The 16,753-nt window shown below is 33.7% G+C and overlaps 2 protein-coding genes across 2 annotated transcripts; both read left to right on the forward strand.

Annotated features, from left to right (window-relative positions):
• The first annotated feature begins 1,287 nt into the window (after window positions 1–1,287).
• LOC116125647 (probable BOI-related E3 ubiquitin-protein ligase 2) lies at window positions 1,288–4,275 on the forward strand. The gene is made up of 4 exons (XM_031411366.1): window positions 1,288–1,435; window positions 1,567–1,670; window positions 2,125–2,441; window positions 3,647–4,275. The coding sequence occupies exons 1-4, from the start codon at window positions 1,362–1,364 to the stop codon at window positions 4,172–4,174; spliced, it is 1,023 nt and encodes a 340-aa protein (XP_031267226.1). The 5' UTR covers window positions 1,288–1,361; the 3' UTR covers window positions 4,175–4,275.
• A 10,527-nt stretch (window positions 4,276–14,802) lies between these two features.
• Window positions 14,803–16,411, forward strand: LOC116125677 (heat stress transcription factor B-4-like). The gene is made up of 2 exons (XM_031411405.1): window positions 14,803–15,143; window positions 15,260–16,411. The coding sequence occupies exons 1-2, from the start codon at window positions 14,895–14,897 to the stop codon at window positions 16,082–16,084; spliced, it is 1,074 nt and encodes a 357-aa protein (XP_031267265.1). The 5' UTR covers window positions 14,803–14,894; the 3' UTR covers window positions 16,085–16,411.
• Window positions 16,412–16,753: the final 342 nt, after the last annotated feature.

Consider the following 16,753-nt stretch of genomic DNA (forward strand, 5'->3'; position numbering starts at 1 on the left):
ACATTGGACTCGCTAGCCCCTTGACTTCCCCCCTTTTTAGTGTATTAATTGATAGTAATTAACCCCATAATATTCATATAAGAATGATAGTAAAAATAGAGATAAAATGGACCTTTGGTGATGAGTAACCTCATTACGTAGTGAGAAGTTTCATTACCCATTTTACTTCACCAAACCTTCTTTATATAGTGAACAAATACCTTTGTCAAGTGTCCTCTTATATGTATTGTAGATGAGGTGTCATTCATGCCGCCTCTCTTTTACTTGGTGGAGGCCCCTTGTTATTTAAATGGTTTCTCTCTGGAAAGGGGATTGTTTGCAATTAATTGAGTGAGCTTGTCGTGTCTCTCACTATCTCTTGCATGCATGTGATGATGCTTTCTTGACGATTTATTACTACCCATTAAGAGTAATGTTATATTTATACCACTTTTTTACACCATATTCATTATATATCTCTCACTATCTCTTACATGCATGTGATCATGCTTTCTTGGCGATGATGTAATGAATATGGTGTAAAAAAGTGGTGTAAATATAACATTACTCTTAATGGGTAGTGGTAAGTCGCCAAGAAAGCATGATCACATGCATATATGATGTAATGAATATGGTGTAAAAGAGTGATGTAAACGTAATATTACCCATTCATTAAATATCAAACTTCTGGACAACCGAAACCCACTATTGACTTTGCTTGTTTTGTGAGCATGCTCCTTACTGTGCAAATTACCTCTCTAACCGTGGGTATTGTATTAAACCAATTAGTAATGACAGACTTCAAATTTCAAGCCCACCAAACCATTCACAATATGAAATTAAATATTTCTGTACCCACTGAAATATATAGACCCAACAAAACCAATTGTTCAAAGTTCAAACTTGATCAATTTTTACCAAATTCTAGTGGTAGTTTACAAGGCTATTAATTATAATTCCCATAACTAACGTCGTCAATAGTTCAACGATCTTTTAGATAATCAAAGAATATATAAATAATGTTTAATATCGATTAAATACATGTATATTCAACTTTTTACCGACCGAATTGATGGGTTGAGTAAAAGATTGGGCTTGGCAGGAGCCGAGGCCTCTATTCACTCCTCACAATTAAAGCCTGGTCCACTCAGAGTCATTCAACTTTCAAGAAGTGCCTTTTAGGTTAAATAAGTGAAATTGTATGGTCAAAAAATAATTTAGGAAAAATATCGGTGGCAAAAAGGAAATAAAAAGAATATCTGCCATGGTCCAACTCGCCAGTCTCTTAAATGACAGAACTCGTTTCTCTCGTTTGTTCTTTCCCTCTCTCTCTCTCTCTCTCTCTCTCTCTCTCTCTCTCAACTTGTTTCTGAAGTCTCACTATGGCTCTCCATCAACACCATTTGCAACAACATTACCAACAATCTCAACCACAACAACACTCCAAAAATTTCAGGTAATTATGTTTTGGATTTTGAAACTTTTTTCTTCTTATTTTTTCCCCTAAACCCTACCTATTTTCAATAATCTTTCTTTTTCTGTTCAATATTTTTCTTATTTATGTCGTTTTTTAATTTTCATTTTCAGAAACTTATACTCAATCGACGGTCAGGTTTCGCCGCCAGTAGCTTATTACAACACAGCAAATAATTTACAGGATCAGTCTCAGCATCCTCCATATATTCCTCCCTGTATGTTTCTTCATCTCTCTATACTCAGTTTGATGGCTAATAAATAATTAGGGAAATGTCATAGAAAAAATGAAGTGAAGCCATTTTATAATCCATTTATATAGTTTCCAAGAATCTTAAACAAAAGAAGGAAAAACAACTTAGTTAGATTTTGAAATTTGCTTCTGGCTTAATCGAGCTGAATGGTTTATTATTTGCTATCTTACTTATACATAAGAGGAAAAAAACAAGCAGAAGGAAACATCTCAGCTGAATATTTCATTTTCTAAGAAGTAAACAGTAGAATTTTTTTTTTTTTTTTAATTTCTTTTGTCATTTGTTTCCAAGATATCTGTAGCAAAGAAGCATATTCAATTTTTTTTTTCTTTTAAAAAAAAAAAAAAAATCTCTTGATACAGTTTATTATCTGTTTTATCTTACAAAGTCCGTTATGATGCGTTTGTTTTCATTCTAGTTCATGTTGTTGGGTTTGCTCCTGGTCCTGTCAATGCAACAGACGGCAGTGATGGGGGAGTAGATTTGCAATGGAACTATAGTTTGGAGCCAAAGCGGAAAAGATTGAAGGAACAGGATTTTTTGGAGAACAATTCACAGATATCATCGGTTGATTTCTTGCAAACACGACCTGTGTCAACAGGATTAGGTTTGTCCCTTGACAACACACAAATGGCTTCTTCTGCAGACTCGGCTTTGTTGTCACTCATCAGTGATGACATTGATGGTGAAGTACAGCGACAGGATGCTGAGATTGATAGATTCCTCAAACTTCAGGTCTGTTCTTGTTTAAAGATTCAGTAAGTTATCAATTTCCATATTATCAGGAAGCGTTATCAATTTCCAGAATGGCCCTTGATTTTGTTTTGGAGCAATTACTTTGTAGCACAGTTTAGGAATCTGAGGATAGTAGTTGGTGTTGTATTTGTTGAATGTTTATGCAGTTATCATGTTCTTATGTTGATATTTTTTTGCTTTTGTCTTATTTGTTAGGATTCCTCAGAATAAGTACTTGATCAAGTTGACAATTCTGATGCATTCTTGATAAAGCAGTTCTTTTTATCTATGCGTGTATTAAGTTTATAATTATGGCCTTGTTCCAGTCTGAGTTGGCCAAGTGTTACACAATGCAAGTTTAGCATTTGCATGGCTGTTGGTAACTGAGATATCTGTTATATTTTAAGAGAATTTTTTATTAGGACCTTTCACTTTTGACCTGTCTGAAAAGAAATCTTTCAGTGTCTGTCAAAACAATGGGTTAGAAAGATACTTGTGAATGATATATCACTTACTAGTGTCATATAAAGTTTCTTAAGTTGCAGGAAACATGTTAGCCTGCCTTTGTGAATTTTAGTAGATAAATTAAACCAAGGCTGCATTTAGTAACTTAGTTAAGTTATTTTGGCATTGCAGCCATTATGGTAATCAATAACTAAATACACCCGCGGAAGGTTTTATGATACAGGAACCCTTAATTAGGACTATTGCTCTGTCCATTGGTGATGCCTGTCCGAGAAATGTGTGATTTGGTTTCATGAGGAAAATGTTTATAAACCCTTCCAAATGTAGGTAATTTCACGTTAGATACATAGGACTTGTGTCCATATTCTATATTAAGAATTATCTGGTCAAGATATAAATATAGGTATGTGAAGAAAGAGTTATACAGAGGCTGAGAACGCTTACAATCTTGACTCGCAAATGTTTGATGATTCGAGAATTGTGGGTTTTTTCTACTTCTCTCTTAGATATCAATTTGATATGATTATCTATTAAAAAGTGCCCATGGTAAGAAAACATTACTTTTTTATGTCTCTTTAATTTGATGTTTTATTAGATTATGATCCCTCCAATTCTTGTATTGTATAATGTAAATATTTCTAATTTTTCTTTTCTTTTGTTTTCTTTCCTAAATTGTTCAAATGTAGCTTGATTTAGCGAAGAAGAATTTTATTATTTGATTGTGTTCATTATCATAATAGGGTGACCGATTAAGGCAAGCTATCATAGAGAAGGTTCAGGCCAACCAACTACAAACCATCTCATTTGTGGAAGAGAAGATTTTCCAGAAACTTCGTGAGAAAGAAGCAGAGGTGGATAACATTAATAAGAGAAATATGGAACTTGAAGAACGAGTGGAGCAATTGGCTGAGGAAGTGGGTGCTTGGCAACAACGGGCTAGGTACAATGAAAACATGGTCAATGCCCTGAAGTTTAATCTTCAGCATGTTTATGCTCAAAGTAGAGACAGTAAAGAAGGATGTGGTGACAGCGAGGTCGATGATACGGCTTCATGCTGTAATGGTCGTGCCATTGATTTCTATCTTCTCAGCAAGGAAAATAACGATATGAAAGAGTTGACGACTTGTAAGGTTTGTAGAGTTAACGAGGTATGCATGCTTTTGTTGCCTTGTAAGCATCTTTGTCTGTGTAAAGATTGTGAAAGTAAGCTTAGTTTTTGTCCCCTGTGTCAGTCCTTTAAGTTAATTGGCATGCAGGTATATATGTAATGGGGTAAATGTAAAAGCCTTAATGTTGTTTCAATGTTATATTGATTGTTCTTATCGTTTTGATAATTGCTACTTCCTTCATTGGCACTCCATATTTCAAATATTTTGTTGCCGTATCTTGCATATGAAGGATTCATGTGTTGAATTTTCTCTAGTATTTAGTTCTATGTTGTTGCGCTTGGGTTTCAACATGTTGATATTTAGGCTCGGAAACAATTTTTAGTTTATGGAGTCTGGAGTATTTCATCAGGTTATTGTTGTTCGTGGATTAGCGACGATATTTTTGAAATTCTAGATCTATAACTTCTAGCCATATATGCAGGATTTTGGGTACTGTATAAAATAGGTAAATATGGTGGAAAATAGGAACAATTGTGATTGTAATACTATTTGATAGGTACTGTGAGGTGGGGGAATTTATGTGGCAGCGAAAAAGTATTCCGTTTGTTTCACTTTTCTAAATAATATTCTATTATGAATACTATTGGATATGATTTAATTAAATATGATAAGATTATGAGAAAGTATTTGATAAATTTTTTGAAAATATAGAGATTATTTTTTAATCCTCTATATTTGTTAATTTAACTAATTAATTGTCGACAACCTGCTACCACTGTCGGATGGTGGTAGGAAGTCACCGAAATAGCAAAGATCTAGTCGTTGACAACCATATTTGGTCGAAAACAGACAGATTGGTGCATGATCGACTAGATCCAGTCGATCGTGTGCTATTCTGACGACTTTTGTTCGGTGGTAGTGGTCGGGTGTCGGCAGAAAGTTGGGTGGGTGGAGGTGTTTGTGTTAATTTTAAAACTTTTATTGAGAAATGTAATTATTAAATATTTTGGATTGAATAGAATATGATTGAATTTTGAGTAATATTAAAACAAACATATTTTTTCATTTTTCAGGATAGGATGGGATAGAGTGAGAAAAGTTAAACAAACGGATGTATATTCATTATTGTGTTGGATGGTAGGGGTTTGGGGAAGAAGAGGATTAAGAGAAACAGAAGAGTAAAAATGAAAAATATATATATTTGAACAGTATTTATAAATTAAATATTTGGTGGTTTCTTGTTTAACAACACGGACCTACTTTTAGTTGATGAATGAGTTTTGGTATTTGGTTTAGATTTGGGCGGTCGATGTAATGATTCAGGCTTGTGTAGTTGAGATGCAAAAAGGAGGATAAAGGGAACCCCACATTGTGATTGCCACGATGCTTGTTTGTGGAATGTTAGGCCAACTGGTTGCGTAAATGCTCAAACACGCAACATTTACATTAGCATGTTATGCTATAACACGTTGCTCACGCATATACCTATTTTACATTTATATAACATACATAGGTAAAAGTTTTCTCTGACCACCCATGCGGTAATAATACTTAATTTTTTACACCATTTAATAATAATAATGGTAATAAAAAATTGATTCTCTCAAGTCGTTAATTGCTTTTAAAATATTAAGTTACAGTTTCTAAATCGGAAGATATTTATTGGGTTAGTCTTGTCAGTGTAATTTATGAGTGTAATGTTAATGAAGATGTGGATTATGAAGGCTGGCCTCATTTGGATAGAATAGTATAGATACGAATATTCACATGAATATTTGGGATGCGAGGACCTCCGATTATTATTATATGAAAAGAAGTGATTCCTGAGTTAATATCTATTTTAAGATGCTTGATTTGATGAGTGGGTTGAATGCCTGTTGAGGGGATTCAGTTATGGAATTGGACTGGGCTTACTGTATTGGGCAGAATGCAACCCGATTAGGCAAATACCTCTTACACTAAAAATCTTTGTTAGAAAATAAACGTATTTAAATTCTTGGATCTTACTTTATACAAGTACACATAGAAATCTAGTGATATAAACTCTTTTATAGAGGTCTAAATAAATATCTTTATTATTTTCTGGAATAATTTTTTTGATGTAGATGGATCTCATCACTCATCATTAAAATTTTGTATGCCTGCATCCCTGGAACTAGGCAAAAGGAATTTTCACCCGCAGAGATATCAAGCACTGTTAACTGTTACAACTTGTTCATAATGAATAAAACCTAATTGTTCAATTATTGATAAAATCTAGTACCTTGGGACGAAATGGAGTGATTAGTATCAAGTTGATCAAACCATGTTGGTAGTTGAACAACCATTGTTATCAATTTGTCATCTCTTCTTAATTATTAGCTAAGTACTATTTGAAGCTGAGCCTGTGTTTAGACATTGACCCTAGAGCCGAGCTGCAAAAAAGATTAACAAAGTATTATTATCGTAAACAAAATTCTTAATAATTATGAGGAGGAGGAGATGTATTACAGTAGAAGGCTTGGGAAGCAAGTTGTGTGTACAGTAATAGAGAAAAGTGAAGTGGAAGGAAGAGAATGCTTTTCTTTAAGGAGGAGAGAAGATTGATGAACTTTTTTCTAATCATGCCTTAGAAAGTGATGACAAAGAGGAAAGTGAATATGCTTCTTCCATGATTAATAACTATCTGCCATCTATTATTATTATTGTTTTTATTCATTATTCCACCTCTACTTCCACTTCCACCGCAAACCCCAGCCGATCTCAGTCCTGTCATGTCCCTTCCCCTTTACTTTCCCTTTTCTTTTTTTTTTTTTTTTATCTACCAATCATCTTTAATGTCTATGTATTTATTTAATTATATGTTATTAAAGGGTATTAAATTATATTAACGTGGAAGACTGACTGACTTGAGTTCAATCATCTAAAATCCTCCATATTCCCTATAAAGTTGTTTTTCTTCTTTTCTCTTTGTGGGGTACATTTGTTATGAATCTCTATTGGCGTACCTCCACTTTGTATCTCTTTTACCTTCTTTTTATCAGATGTACATCCGTGAATCATATTTATGGGACTCCTTCTCATCAGTCATCACTGTTCTTACACTAGTATATTATCAAAGTTATTCCATTTTAAACTGAATATCTATCTTTTGCTGCACATACCCTCTTGCCTCGGGTACGAGACTTATTTGCTCAGTTCTGAGGGGACCCAAATCCAAATCGAGTATTTGTATTGCATAGCTTGAGAGATTGTCTTTACCTTATTCCTCTATAATAATATCATTCATTTCCATTTCTATGTATTGTATTCATTGTTCTAGCATGTACAGTCTCAGAATTAGTGCAATAATTTAATATTTGGTTCTACTGTAAGATGCTTCTTTAAAAGAAACTTGGGTTGAAAAGAAGTTTACTGTTCATAGAAGAAAAAGAAAGATGATTTGTGGGTAAGGTTAAGTATATGATTAAGTTGTTGAATTTAATAGTTCCTTTTTAAGCATGTTCCCTAAAGAAATTTTATTGATGACAATCTTTGCGCTGAATCCTTTATGTCATTGATATTTTTTATAAATGCATGCCAACCTGTTGCTCAGTACATGGTGCTTTAATTTCCATTAATTTATTTTTCCAGGAAAAGTTTTCAAAGTGTTTCTTTCTAATTAACAGTCCATGCTGATGCTACTATGCTGTAACATTTAAATTAAAAATTTTAAAACCCATTATTTAAACTTGCAACAGATATATATAGCATCTATCTCCAGTAATTGGCTGATTAATTATGTTAACCGAATCGACATATTTCTAAGTTGAGTTTGTTTTCATGTCGATTGCAGAATCTCTTAATTTTTACAATTTTTGGCAATGTTTTAGTTTTAACACGTAAGTTTAATATCTCAAATGAGTGTAATCATCTCCTAATGTGCTTAAATGATCACTTAAGGCTCAACTTTTAAGTGGAGTAAAGTTAATTAATTATAAGTTTGATTCATATAACATTGGATATTAATTATATGAGAATTAGTACTTTTAGTGTAAAAAAAAAAAAAAAAACTTTTGCAGGGTGTTGCATATGCAGCTTTCAGTAACTGTGGAAACCGCATATCTCGACATTGTTGAGAGTTTAATTAATTATAAAAACATCTTTAAACTACTAAAGCCTCGGCCAAACAACAAATATATATGTTAACTCCGTTGTCCAGAATTGTTCTGCCGGCTTCACTTTTGGCAACAGTAGTGGTCCTAGGATGAACTGCACGTCCTTGTCTACTTCTCTGTTCATATCTCGCCTTCTTTCTTTAGATATATTAAGCATGCAGCAGGGTTCATTTTTTTTTTTAAAAAAAAAAAAGAAACTATGGATCGATCATCACAATTGACCAAACAAAACAAGCCCTAGCTGTGGTGCTAATTAAGAAGCGCGCGTGACAATCAAATAGTGCAAAAGGATGGCGCATCATTTTCATTAATGGACAGTCAGTTATGATCGTTGATTATCATCTATACATAAAGCTTTTTGCTTGACATGATTGAGCACGCAAAAGGGTGGTTTTCTCAGTGGATAATTAGGTGGCAATTATATTTGAATGATTATTTAAGGAAATATTTAGATATACTGTATAAATATATTTTTAAAAGAATTTATAGGGGAAAACATAGAAACTGGACAGCCCGGATCGACCCAACACTAGAAATGATTTGAAGTTATATAACTGCAGTTCCCCAGAATGGATGACCATCCGGTGGATCAATTACAAAATAATTTATGACGAATTTCGATGAACAATTTTATAAGATGAATTATTGGAATGGTCACTTTAAGCATAGTTTGCTTTGTTAGTAATGGACGTAAGAGGTGGGTCTTGATATATATGCATGAAATGATGAAGAAGATGATGGAGGGACCCAAATGGAGTTGATCATCACAAGGGAATCCCTTGGATTGAGGAGTAGTATTAACAGCAGCCTTGAATTGTGGGACCTTTTATTTTTATTTTTTATTTTTTTTCAAAAAACACTTTTCTTTAACGTTCATCAGCCACCACAGTATGAAAAGAAGAGAAGAGGAAGAAGAAAAAGAATGTGATGTGCATGTGATCCAACAGCCTTTATGTTCCCCTCTTCTAACCAAATATACAAAACCACCATTCCATCTGATTTCTTTTTTGACATTCTTGCTTTGTTTCTATTACTTTTTTGATTAATCATGTTTAGGTCATACTCATACATAGTTGTTAATGTTTTTGTCCCAAAAATTTGATTTTGGGCCCATACTCTTATCCTTCGCACTGATAATTAAAAGCATTTTACTAGTGGAATTCTAAAGCACACAATATCACATCATGTAATTACAACTTTTTCTCTGATACATCACCTATATATATATGTATATATTTATTCTGTAGAATATACTTTTATTTAAATCAAAAACTATTATTATATACATGATAAAGTTTCACACGTTTATACAGTAGATTCTTTTTCACGTAGAAGTTGAATTCATATCTTTAAGAAAGAGGGAAAGTAGAAAAGAAAAGAAGCAGGAAAGGAAGAAGATAACGTAGGAAAGATCTCTCTTGTTGTTCTCTCCTTTTAATGTATCTCTCCAAAGTGAGTTAAAATGAGCTTTTTTTTCTTCTTTTCTTTTCTTTTCTTTTCTTTCCGTTTCTCTTTTGTTAATTTATTTTATTGATTATAAGTAGCAACAGGCCATGCAACTCTATTTTTTTTCTTTCTGATATATATGGAATACCCTTTTGGACCCATGTTAAGGAGATTAATTAGTCTTTGTAGAAGCTGCTTTTTAACGTCTTTTGTGGAGGAATAGAAACTTTTGCATGGAAAACAAACCCTCCATTGTTAATAGATTCCTTCCTATTTAATCAATCACCTAATTATCTTTCCCTACTTTATTTGGGTCAATGTCTACACTTTAGATCCAATAAATCTACTCAATCTCTTAAAAAACATTAATAATTTGAAAATCATCCCGAGGTGGAATACCCAATGCATAATACTTGCTAGTTAAGTCATTTTCTTGCTATTGAAAGGGCATTGATTGATCCAAAGAGCATACTTTTAACACTTGAACAACGTTAGTGAATTTTGAGAAGAAGAATGAAAACAAGAAACTGAAATTTTCATTAAGCATGGGATAATCAAATTCTTGGTGTACGTTCATCTATCTATTATTAGTATCTCCGCACCGCCTACTGTTTGGCCTAATTTACACCAATACTGCTCACACTCATATTGCTCAAAGTAGGTAACTCAATAACAAGTGATTCGAGGTATAGATATTATACATTTCTTGAAGTTTGGAACTAAAATTTGTATATGATTTTATTTCTTTCTGAATATATATGGAGATGTATCACTATCTGTGAATGAATTCATCTTGGCAACAAAGCATACATGATTTCAGTTTTATATATGCTTTATCTGTAATAGAAAATGCAATAAGATTCATTTAATTGTTTCTGATACATTCTCCCAAATGTAGGGAAAGTCTTATGCTGCTTGACCATTAATTTGCTAATTAATTAGTCATCAACAAATATATTACTTTCAATTAACTAAAATGTATATCATCACCCTTTTTTTTCAACAGTAGTAAAAAAGTCGAGATATTTAGTTTGAGCACAAACAAGTTTTAGTTCCAGTAAGCCAAATTTAAAGAATCAACACAAGTGATTTCCTTCAACGAGAAGAAAAGGTAAGAAAAAGTTAGTTAAAAATGCGAATCAAAGTTGAGTTGAATTAGCGAGGTGGGCAAAAAGAACAGGATGTTCCAAAAAATTTAAATCCGTTATTAAATAGGATGGGTAGTACTAGTACCTCACTGAATAGTGAAGGATTGTGATCTAGAAGGATAGAGATGTCAATCGCACAGAACACAAAGGACAAAGCTTCTGGGTACATAACATAAGTGCAGTAGAAAGACAAACGGGTATCTTGTCCGCCCCATTTATATCAGTGTGCCATTTTCTCGTGGGATCCATATCCCCTCGTGACCCCTTACTATTTTTCTCAAAAAAAATTCAGTATCTCTCTCATGCAGATAAAAATACACCATTTTCCTTCCCCACCCCATGTTCAACTTGTTTGACCAAATAGCCTTCTACCCTAGTAGTTCCATTTGAACTACTATCATAGTTAATTCATTTAAGATTTCAAATCTGTTTCAAATTAATATTATAAGGTATAAGATTGTTGTATTGCTCGCCATGGTGGGGAAGAGTCAGTGAAACAGACAAAAGAGAGTGCAAGAAGAGACAGAAGAAAGAACCTTGTAGCTTTTCGTGTATTATACAGATTTTGATTCTTTTTCATTTTAGAATTTTATTAGAGAGATAAAGATAGTTCTCACAATATAATATATTTAGTTTATTATCAGTCATCAACATTTTTAATATAAGGTTTTATCCGTATTCGCTCTGTGTTTTAAGTTGTCTTTCCTTGAAATACTCATTCCATATAGTTTAATTCAAAATTCCTAGAAATAATAATATTTGAAAGGTATCGGCGGTGGTCATGTGAGGTGAAGAGAGTTGTGGGGTTCACTTTCACTGTGTTTTAAAAATTAGAATAGAATCTTCTTGGCTTCTCAGCTCAACGTGTAGAGAGGTAATGGTTTAGTAAGATATAGTTTTTGTGTGTGAGTTGGGGTGATTTTGGTGGTGGGCTCGGGAGGATCTGTCTAAGTTGCTGACAACTTGTAAGAAAAAATAGCACCGCTTTTTTTTTTTTTTTTTTTTGTTTTTTTTTTTGGGTTCGATAGATTTCCAAACTTTGAAATGGCCCCATCTCTCATGAATGTCTGATGCAAACAAAAATGATACATAAAATATTTACCAGTTTGCTCATTAACTGTTCACATTATATGTGCTTCTTTTTACTTGCATATAAGTGGATATCTTCAGCGATGAGATTGGTCCCATATGCATCTGCTACACAGACCCACCATTTTTGTTCTAATAATCACTACATGGATTGTCATATAATTAGGTTAATCTAATTAAGCTGCCATTATTTTTTCTAGATATATACAAAATCAAGAATGACCCAGCACTTCAAGTGTGTTTGGTTCTCTCTTGATGAGCTTATGATCTGTAAATTATTATATGACAGTAAAAAGTTATATATATGATATATCACTTGTGGGCCGGGGAACACATATATTTCGGAATTTGGAAGCATCTAGATTGATGGTCGGATTGGAGAGAGTTACACATGGGAAACCTCCCACAAATATGCATGTAACATGAATAAAACCCTAAGGGAAAAGATAGGTGTTAATAAATATGATGTTATTAAGGAGAAAACCAAAAAAGATTCACGAGAATGGCATACACAGAACCATCAAAGATAAAAGAACTGTTTCCATGTCAGCCGCTGCAAATTGTACAGAGTGCAGGAAGATTTAAGTTCATGTATATGTATGTGTGTATGTGAACTTGTGGGGAGTATTAATATTGAGAAAATTAATAAGAGAAAAGGGTATATTAAGTTTTAGACGGTCTTATTCTTACACTAAATAAAGGATTTCCCATTATAGTTGAATATCGGGACTTGAAACTGACATTGTTTCTTAAAAATTTCCTCTTTTCTCTTCTGTTTATAAACCAAAAAAATAATCAATGTCACATGCAAACACTCCCCTTAATTATTTCTTTTTTACTCTTTATAATTATCAATGTGGGTACTCCTTAAGTTTTGGCTTATTGACTATTTAAGAATCACAATGGAATCTGGCACATTTAATTATCAAAACAATGTCTGATACAAGGATTGATTTAGCATTAGAATGAAGAATCACATGAAAACATTAAAAATTTTATACAAACAAGATTTGGTAAACTAGAGAGATTTTAATTTTGTTCTATTAACCGCAAGGGTCGGCCTGACAATTGAGAAAATTTGTTCTCTTCATTGATTTTTTTAGTTTAAACCATTTTGAAATCATTTATCAAATTGTGATTTACTTTGGAATATTTGAACTTATAAGATGTTCAATAGGTCCTTAGGAATAATCGAGATATACACAAACTGATTGGATACCTTATCATTAAAAAAAAAAAAAAAAAAGGAGTTGTCCTATAGAATGAGCACTTGTGGGGGTGAAGAACTTTGCTCCATATAATTATGTATATTGAAATGAAGCCGCTCTCTGGTGTCTCTTTTTTATTGTCTCTACTACTTTTTAGGATGTTATCTACGAGAGGTACGAGCTAATTCGGTGGGGAAAGAGTTACCAAATGAAACAAGATTTTAGATAGCTTTTTAACTATTAAAAGAATCAAGAAAATAAAATTAAAGAGAGGAAGTATAAAGGTGTGGGCTACTGGATCGGATCAGTTTTTAACTTTGTTTTTCCAATAATGAGAATCATAGACATGATCAAAATAATCAGTTGAGGATCTATGTGAAATAATTAGTCATCATTTATCTATTGTTTCACTTTGGAGCTGTTAATGTCCCTACACTTACTGTTACTTACTCATGGCAAAAATGATGCATTTCTCACTTTTATAGGATCAGGATCCCCCAGTAACCACTAACTCCTAGTGTTTTTCATGCAATCTTGTTGAAATTTAGACACTTGTTGCCTTAAAACCACGGGAGAGATCGAGCTGATTATTGTCTTTCTCTATTTTAGGTTGTGTTTTTTCTCTTAAGTTATCATAAAAAAGATCACCAATTTGCTGGTTGCAGATGTCATTGTTTATCTTACAGGCATGGAAAATTCATGGCTTCCGTGGAAAAGAGAGAGAGATAATAAAATAAAAATTTCTTTTATTGGGCCATTACAAGAAAAGAAAGAAAAAGCTGTAATATTATCAGTTATTTATGGAAACTTTTGGAGCCAATAATTCAATCACCTGAGACACGTAAGCAAAAGAAGAAAGAAGCCGAGCCGAGAAGAGAAGAGAAGAGCCAAAGTTGGAGGCTCAAAGCTATAGCAGGCTAAAGGGGTGGATAGAGTCTAAACAATTGTAAGTTAGTCAGTAAAGGCAATAGTGGGCAGAAGAAGGAAGAGAGATTTATGATATTGAAGTTTGGAATATTATGTGAGAAAAGAAGAAAGAAGAAGGAAGGCTATAGAAATAGAAGAGAAGCAGAAGAAGAAATGTCGTCACCAAACAACAGCTTTAAATCCCATCACGTAGTTCGATGTATCCTTTCCTTATATCTGCTAGAGTAGTAGAAAATGATGGGGATTCGAAATTGGAGAGTGTGTTGGTTTGGTGTTATTAAACAACAAAGGGAAACCTACAAAACGAAAAAGAGTACACTCGTTTGACGTGAAATCATCTCACTCATCTTTATTTTTATTCTTTCATCTACCAAATTTATGAATAATTCTGCTCTACTCCTTTAAGGTTAATATTTCACCAACTTGAAAATTCAAAAGAAACCGTGCGCGTAAAATGAGTGAGATTTATAAACATAAAGTTGATACAAGAGAGGGGTGGGCACTGTAAATTTAAAAAACAGCCAGCTACACCATCCTTCTGTGCCAGATTTTTAAGTGGGTGTGCGCGGGATCCCTTGTCAGAGAGAGAAAGAGAAGTCACGGGTTTGTCTTGAAAGGCCCTTATTTCACAGTCCTAGACAGACAGACACATATTCTCTCTCACTACATAACCGAGGACGGAAACAATTTATATTTATATATATTATCGCACCGCATAATATTTTTTTACTTTTCATAAAAAATAAAAAATAAAATAAAATACCGCTGTATACAGTACTACACCCTCCTATCCAACATTTTTATCCACCAGGAGAGAGCAGGAAATCATACCCCCCAATCCCAACCCAACCCCACTATTTCTTTCTCAAAACCTCTCTCTCTTTTTCTCTCTGAAACAACCATAGTTTCTATCTTTTTTCTTTCAATGGCGCTTATGTTAGATAATTGTGAAGGTATTTTACTATCACTTGACTCTCATAAATCAGTACCTGCACCATTTCTCACCAAAACTTACCAACTCGTTGATGATCCCGCTACTGACCACATAGTCTCTTGGGGTGAAGATGACACTACCTTCGTCGTTTGGCGTCCTCCTGAGTTCGCTCGTGATCTTCTACCTAACTACTTCAAGCACAACAATTTCTCCAGTTTTGTCAGACAACTCAACACTTATGTATGTTACCATCAATTTTTTTTTCTCCTCTTTAAAGATCTCTTTTTTTATATGATTTTCTAAAAAAAATACTGATTTTGATTTCGGTCGTGTTTTTGGTTTTTTGTTGAAACTAGGGTTTTAGAAAGATTGTACCAGACAGATGGGAGTTCGCCAATGAGTTCTTCAAAAAAGGAGAAAAGCACTTACTGTGTGAGATCCATAGAAGAAAAACTGCTCAGCCGCAAGTTGCTATAAATCATCATCATAATCATCAGCATACACATTCTCCACTGATGAATGCACCAGGTTTCTTTCCTTTTCCAAGCCGAGTCAGTATCTCACCATCGGACTCAGATGAGCAAGCCAACTGGTGTGACTCACCGCCACTGGCTTCACCAAGAGGAGGCACTGGAATTTCAATCATGGGCGGTGGTGGTTGTGGGTATAATAGCTCAGTTACAGCCTTGTCCGAGGATAATGAAAGACTGAGGAGAAGTAATAATATGCTAATGTCTGAGCTTGCACACATGAGAAAACTTTACAATGATATTATCTACTTTGTGCAAAACCATGTTAAGCCAGTTACTCCTAGCAATTCTTACCCTTCTTCTTTACTTGTTTGCAACACACCATCAGCTACTCCTATTGGTGCTAATGCTTCACTAGTGCAAAAGCCATTAAATCAGCTCCTTGGGTATTATCCTAATAACCCTAAACAAGGTCCTCAGCCTCATGTTTTGAACTCTCCTAGTAATACATCACAAAGTTCTTTGACGATTCTTGAAGAAACCAACAACCATAGCTGTAAAATGAAATTGTTTGGTGTACCTCTACAATCCAAGAAAAGATTGCACCCTGAGTATGCTTCTAATCCAGGAAATATGGAGACCAACAAGGTTCGTTTGGTTTTGGAAAAGAATGATTTAGGGTTAAATCTCATGCCTCCTTCCACATGTTAGTTTCTTTAAATCTATTGAAGATTATTAGTAGCTCCTTTTTTTTTTTTTCTTTTTTCTTTTTTTGCTTCATTTTTTTTTTTCTTTTTATGATTTGTCTTTGTTCTTCTTCACTTCTTGAGTCTGAATATCTGATAATAGTGTTGATGAAACATGTGTGTGCGTGCGTGTGGGTGTTTGTGACTATGTATATAACTTTATGTCGGTAGTATCTTTGTTCCCCCGCAGCCATGAATGCAAGTGGGTTTTGGTTAGACTGAAGTATCAAAAGCAAGTTTAAATTAAATCGCCAACACCATCTTACTCTTTTTGATGTTCGTCTATTTCATTGGTGCAATTTATTGCTATTGTTCAGATTTGTTCTTCATCTTCATCTACTTTTCCTTTCTTCATGATTTTGATGTCTGTATGTTTCAGTTACATTAATGCAGGAGAGAGAGAGAGAGAGAGAGAGTTTGTGTTAATTTGCTGATGACTTACTTCCTTTCAGTTGTATTACATAAAAAAAGCTGAGTAGGGTTCAGGCTATGGCTGGTTCCTGGTTCCTGAACAATGTCCCTCTAGGGCTTTCTCTTATTAGTCCCATTAATGAATCATACGTACAACTGCAACAAGTGTACAACCGGGCTTTTCAAAATACTTCACCTGTTAATTCTCAAAAGCTTTTAAATT

Source organism: Pistacia vera, unplaced genomic scaffold, assembly GCF_008641045.1.
Source record: "Pistacia vera cultivar Batoury unplaced genomic scaffold, PisVer_v2 Contig169, whole genome shotgun sequence".
Taxonomy (NCBI): Eukaryota; Viridiplantae; Streptophyta; class Magnoliopsida; order Sapindales; family Anacardiaceae; genus Pistacia; species Pistacia vera.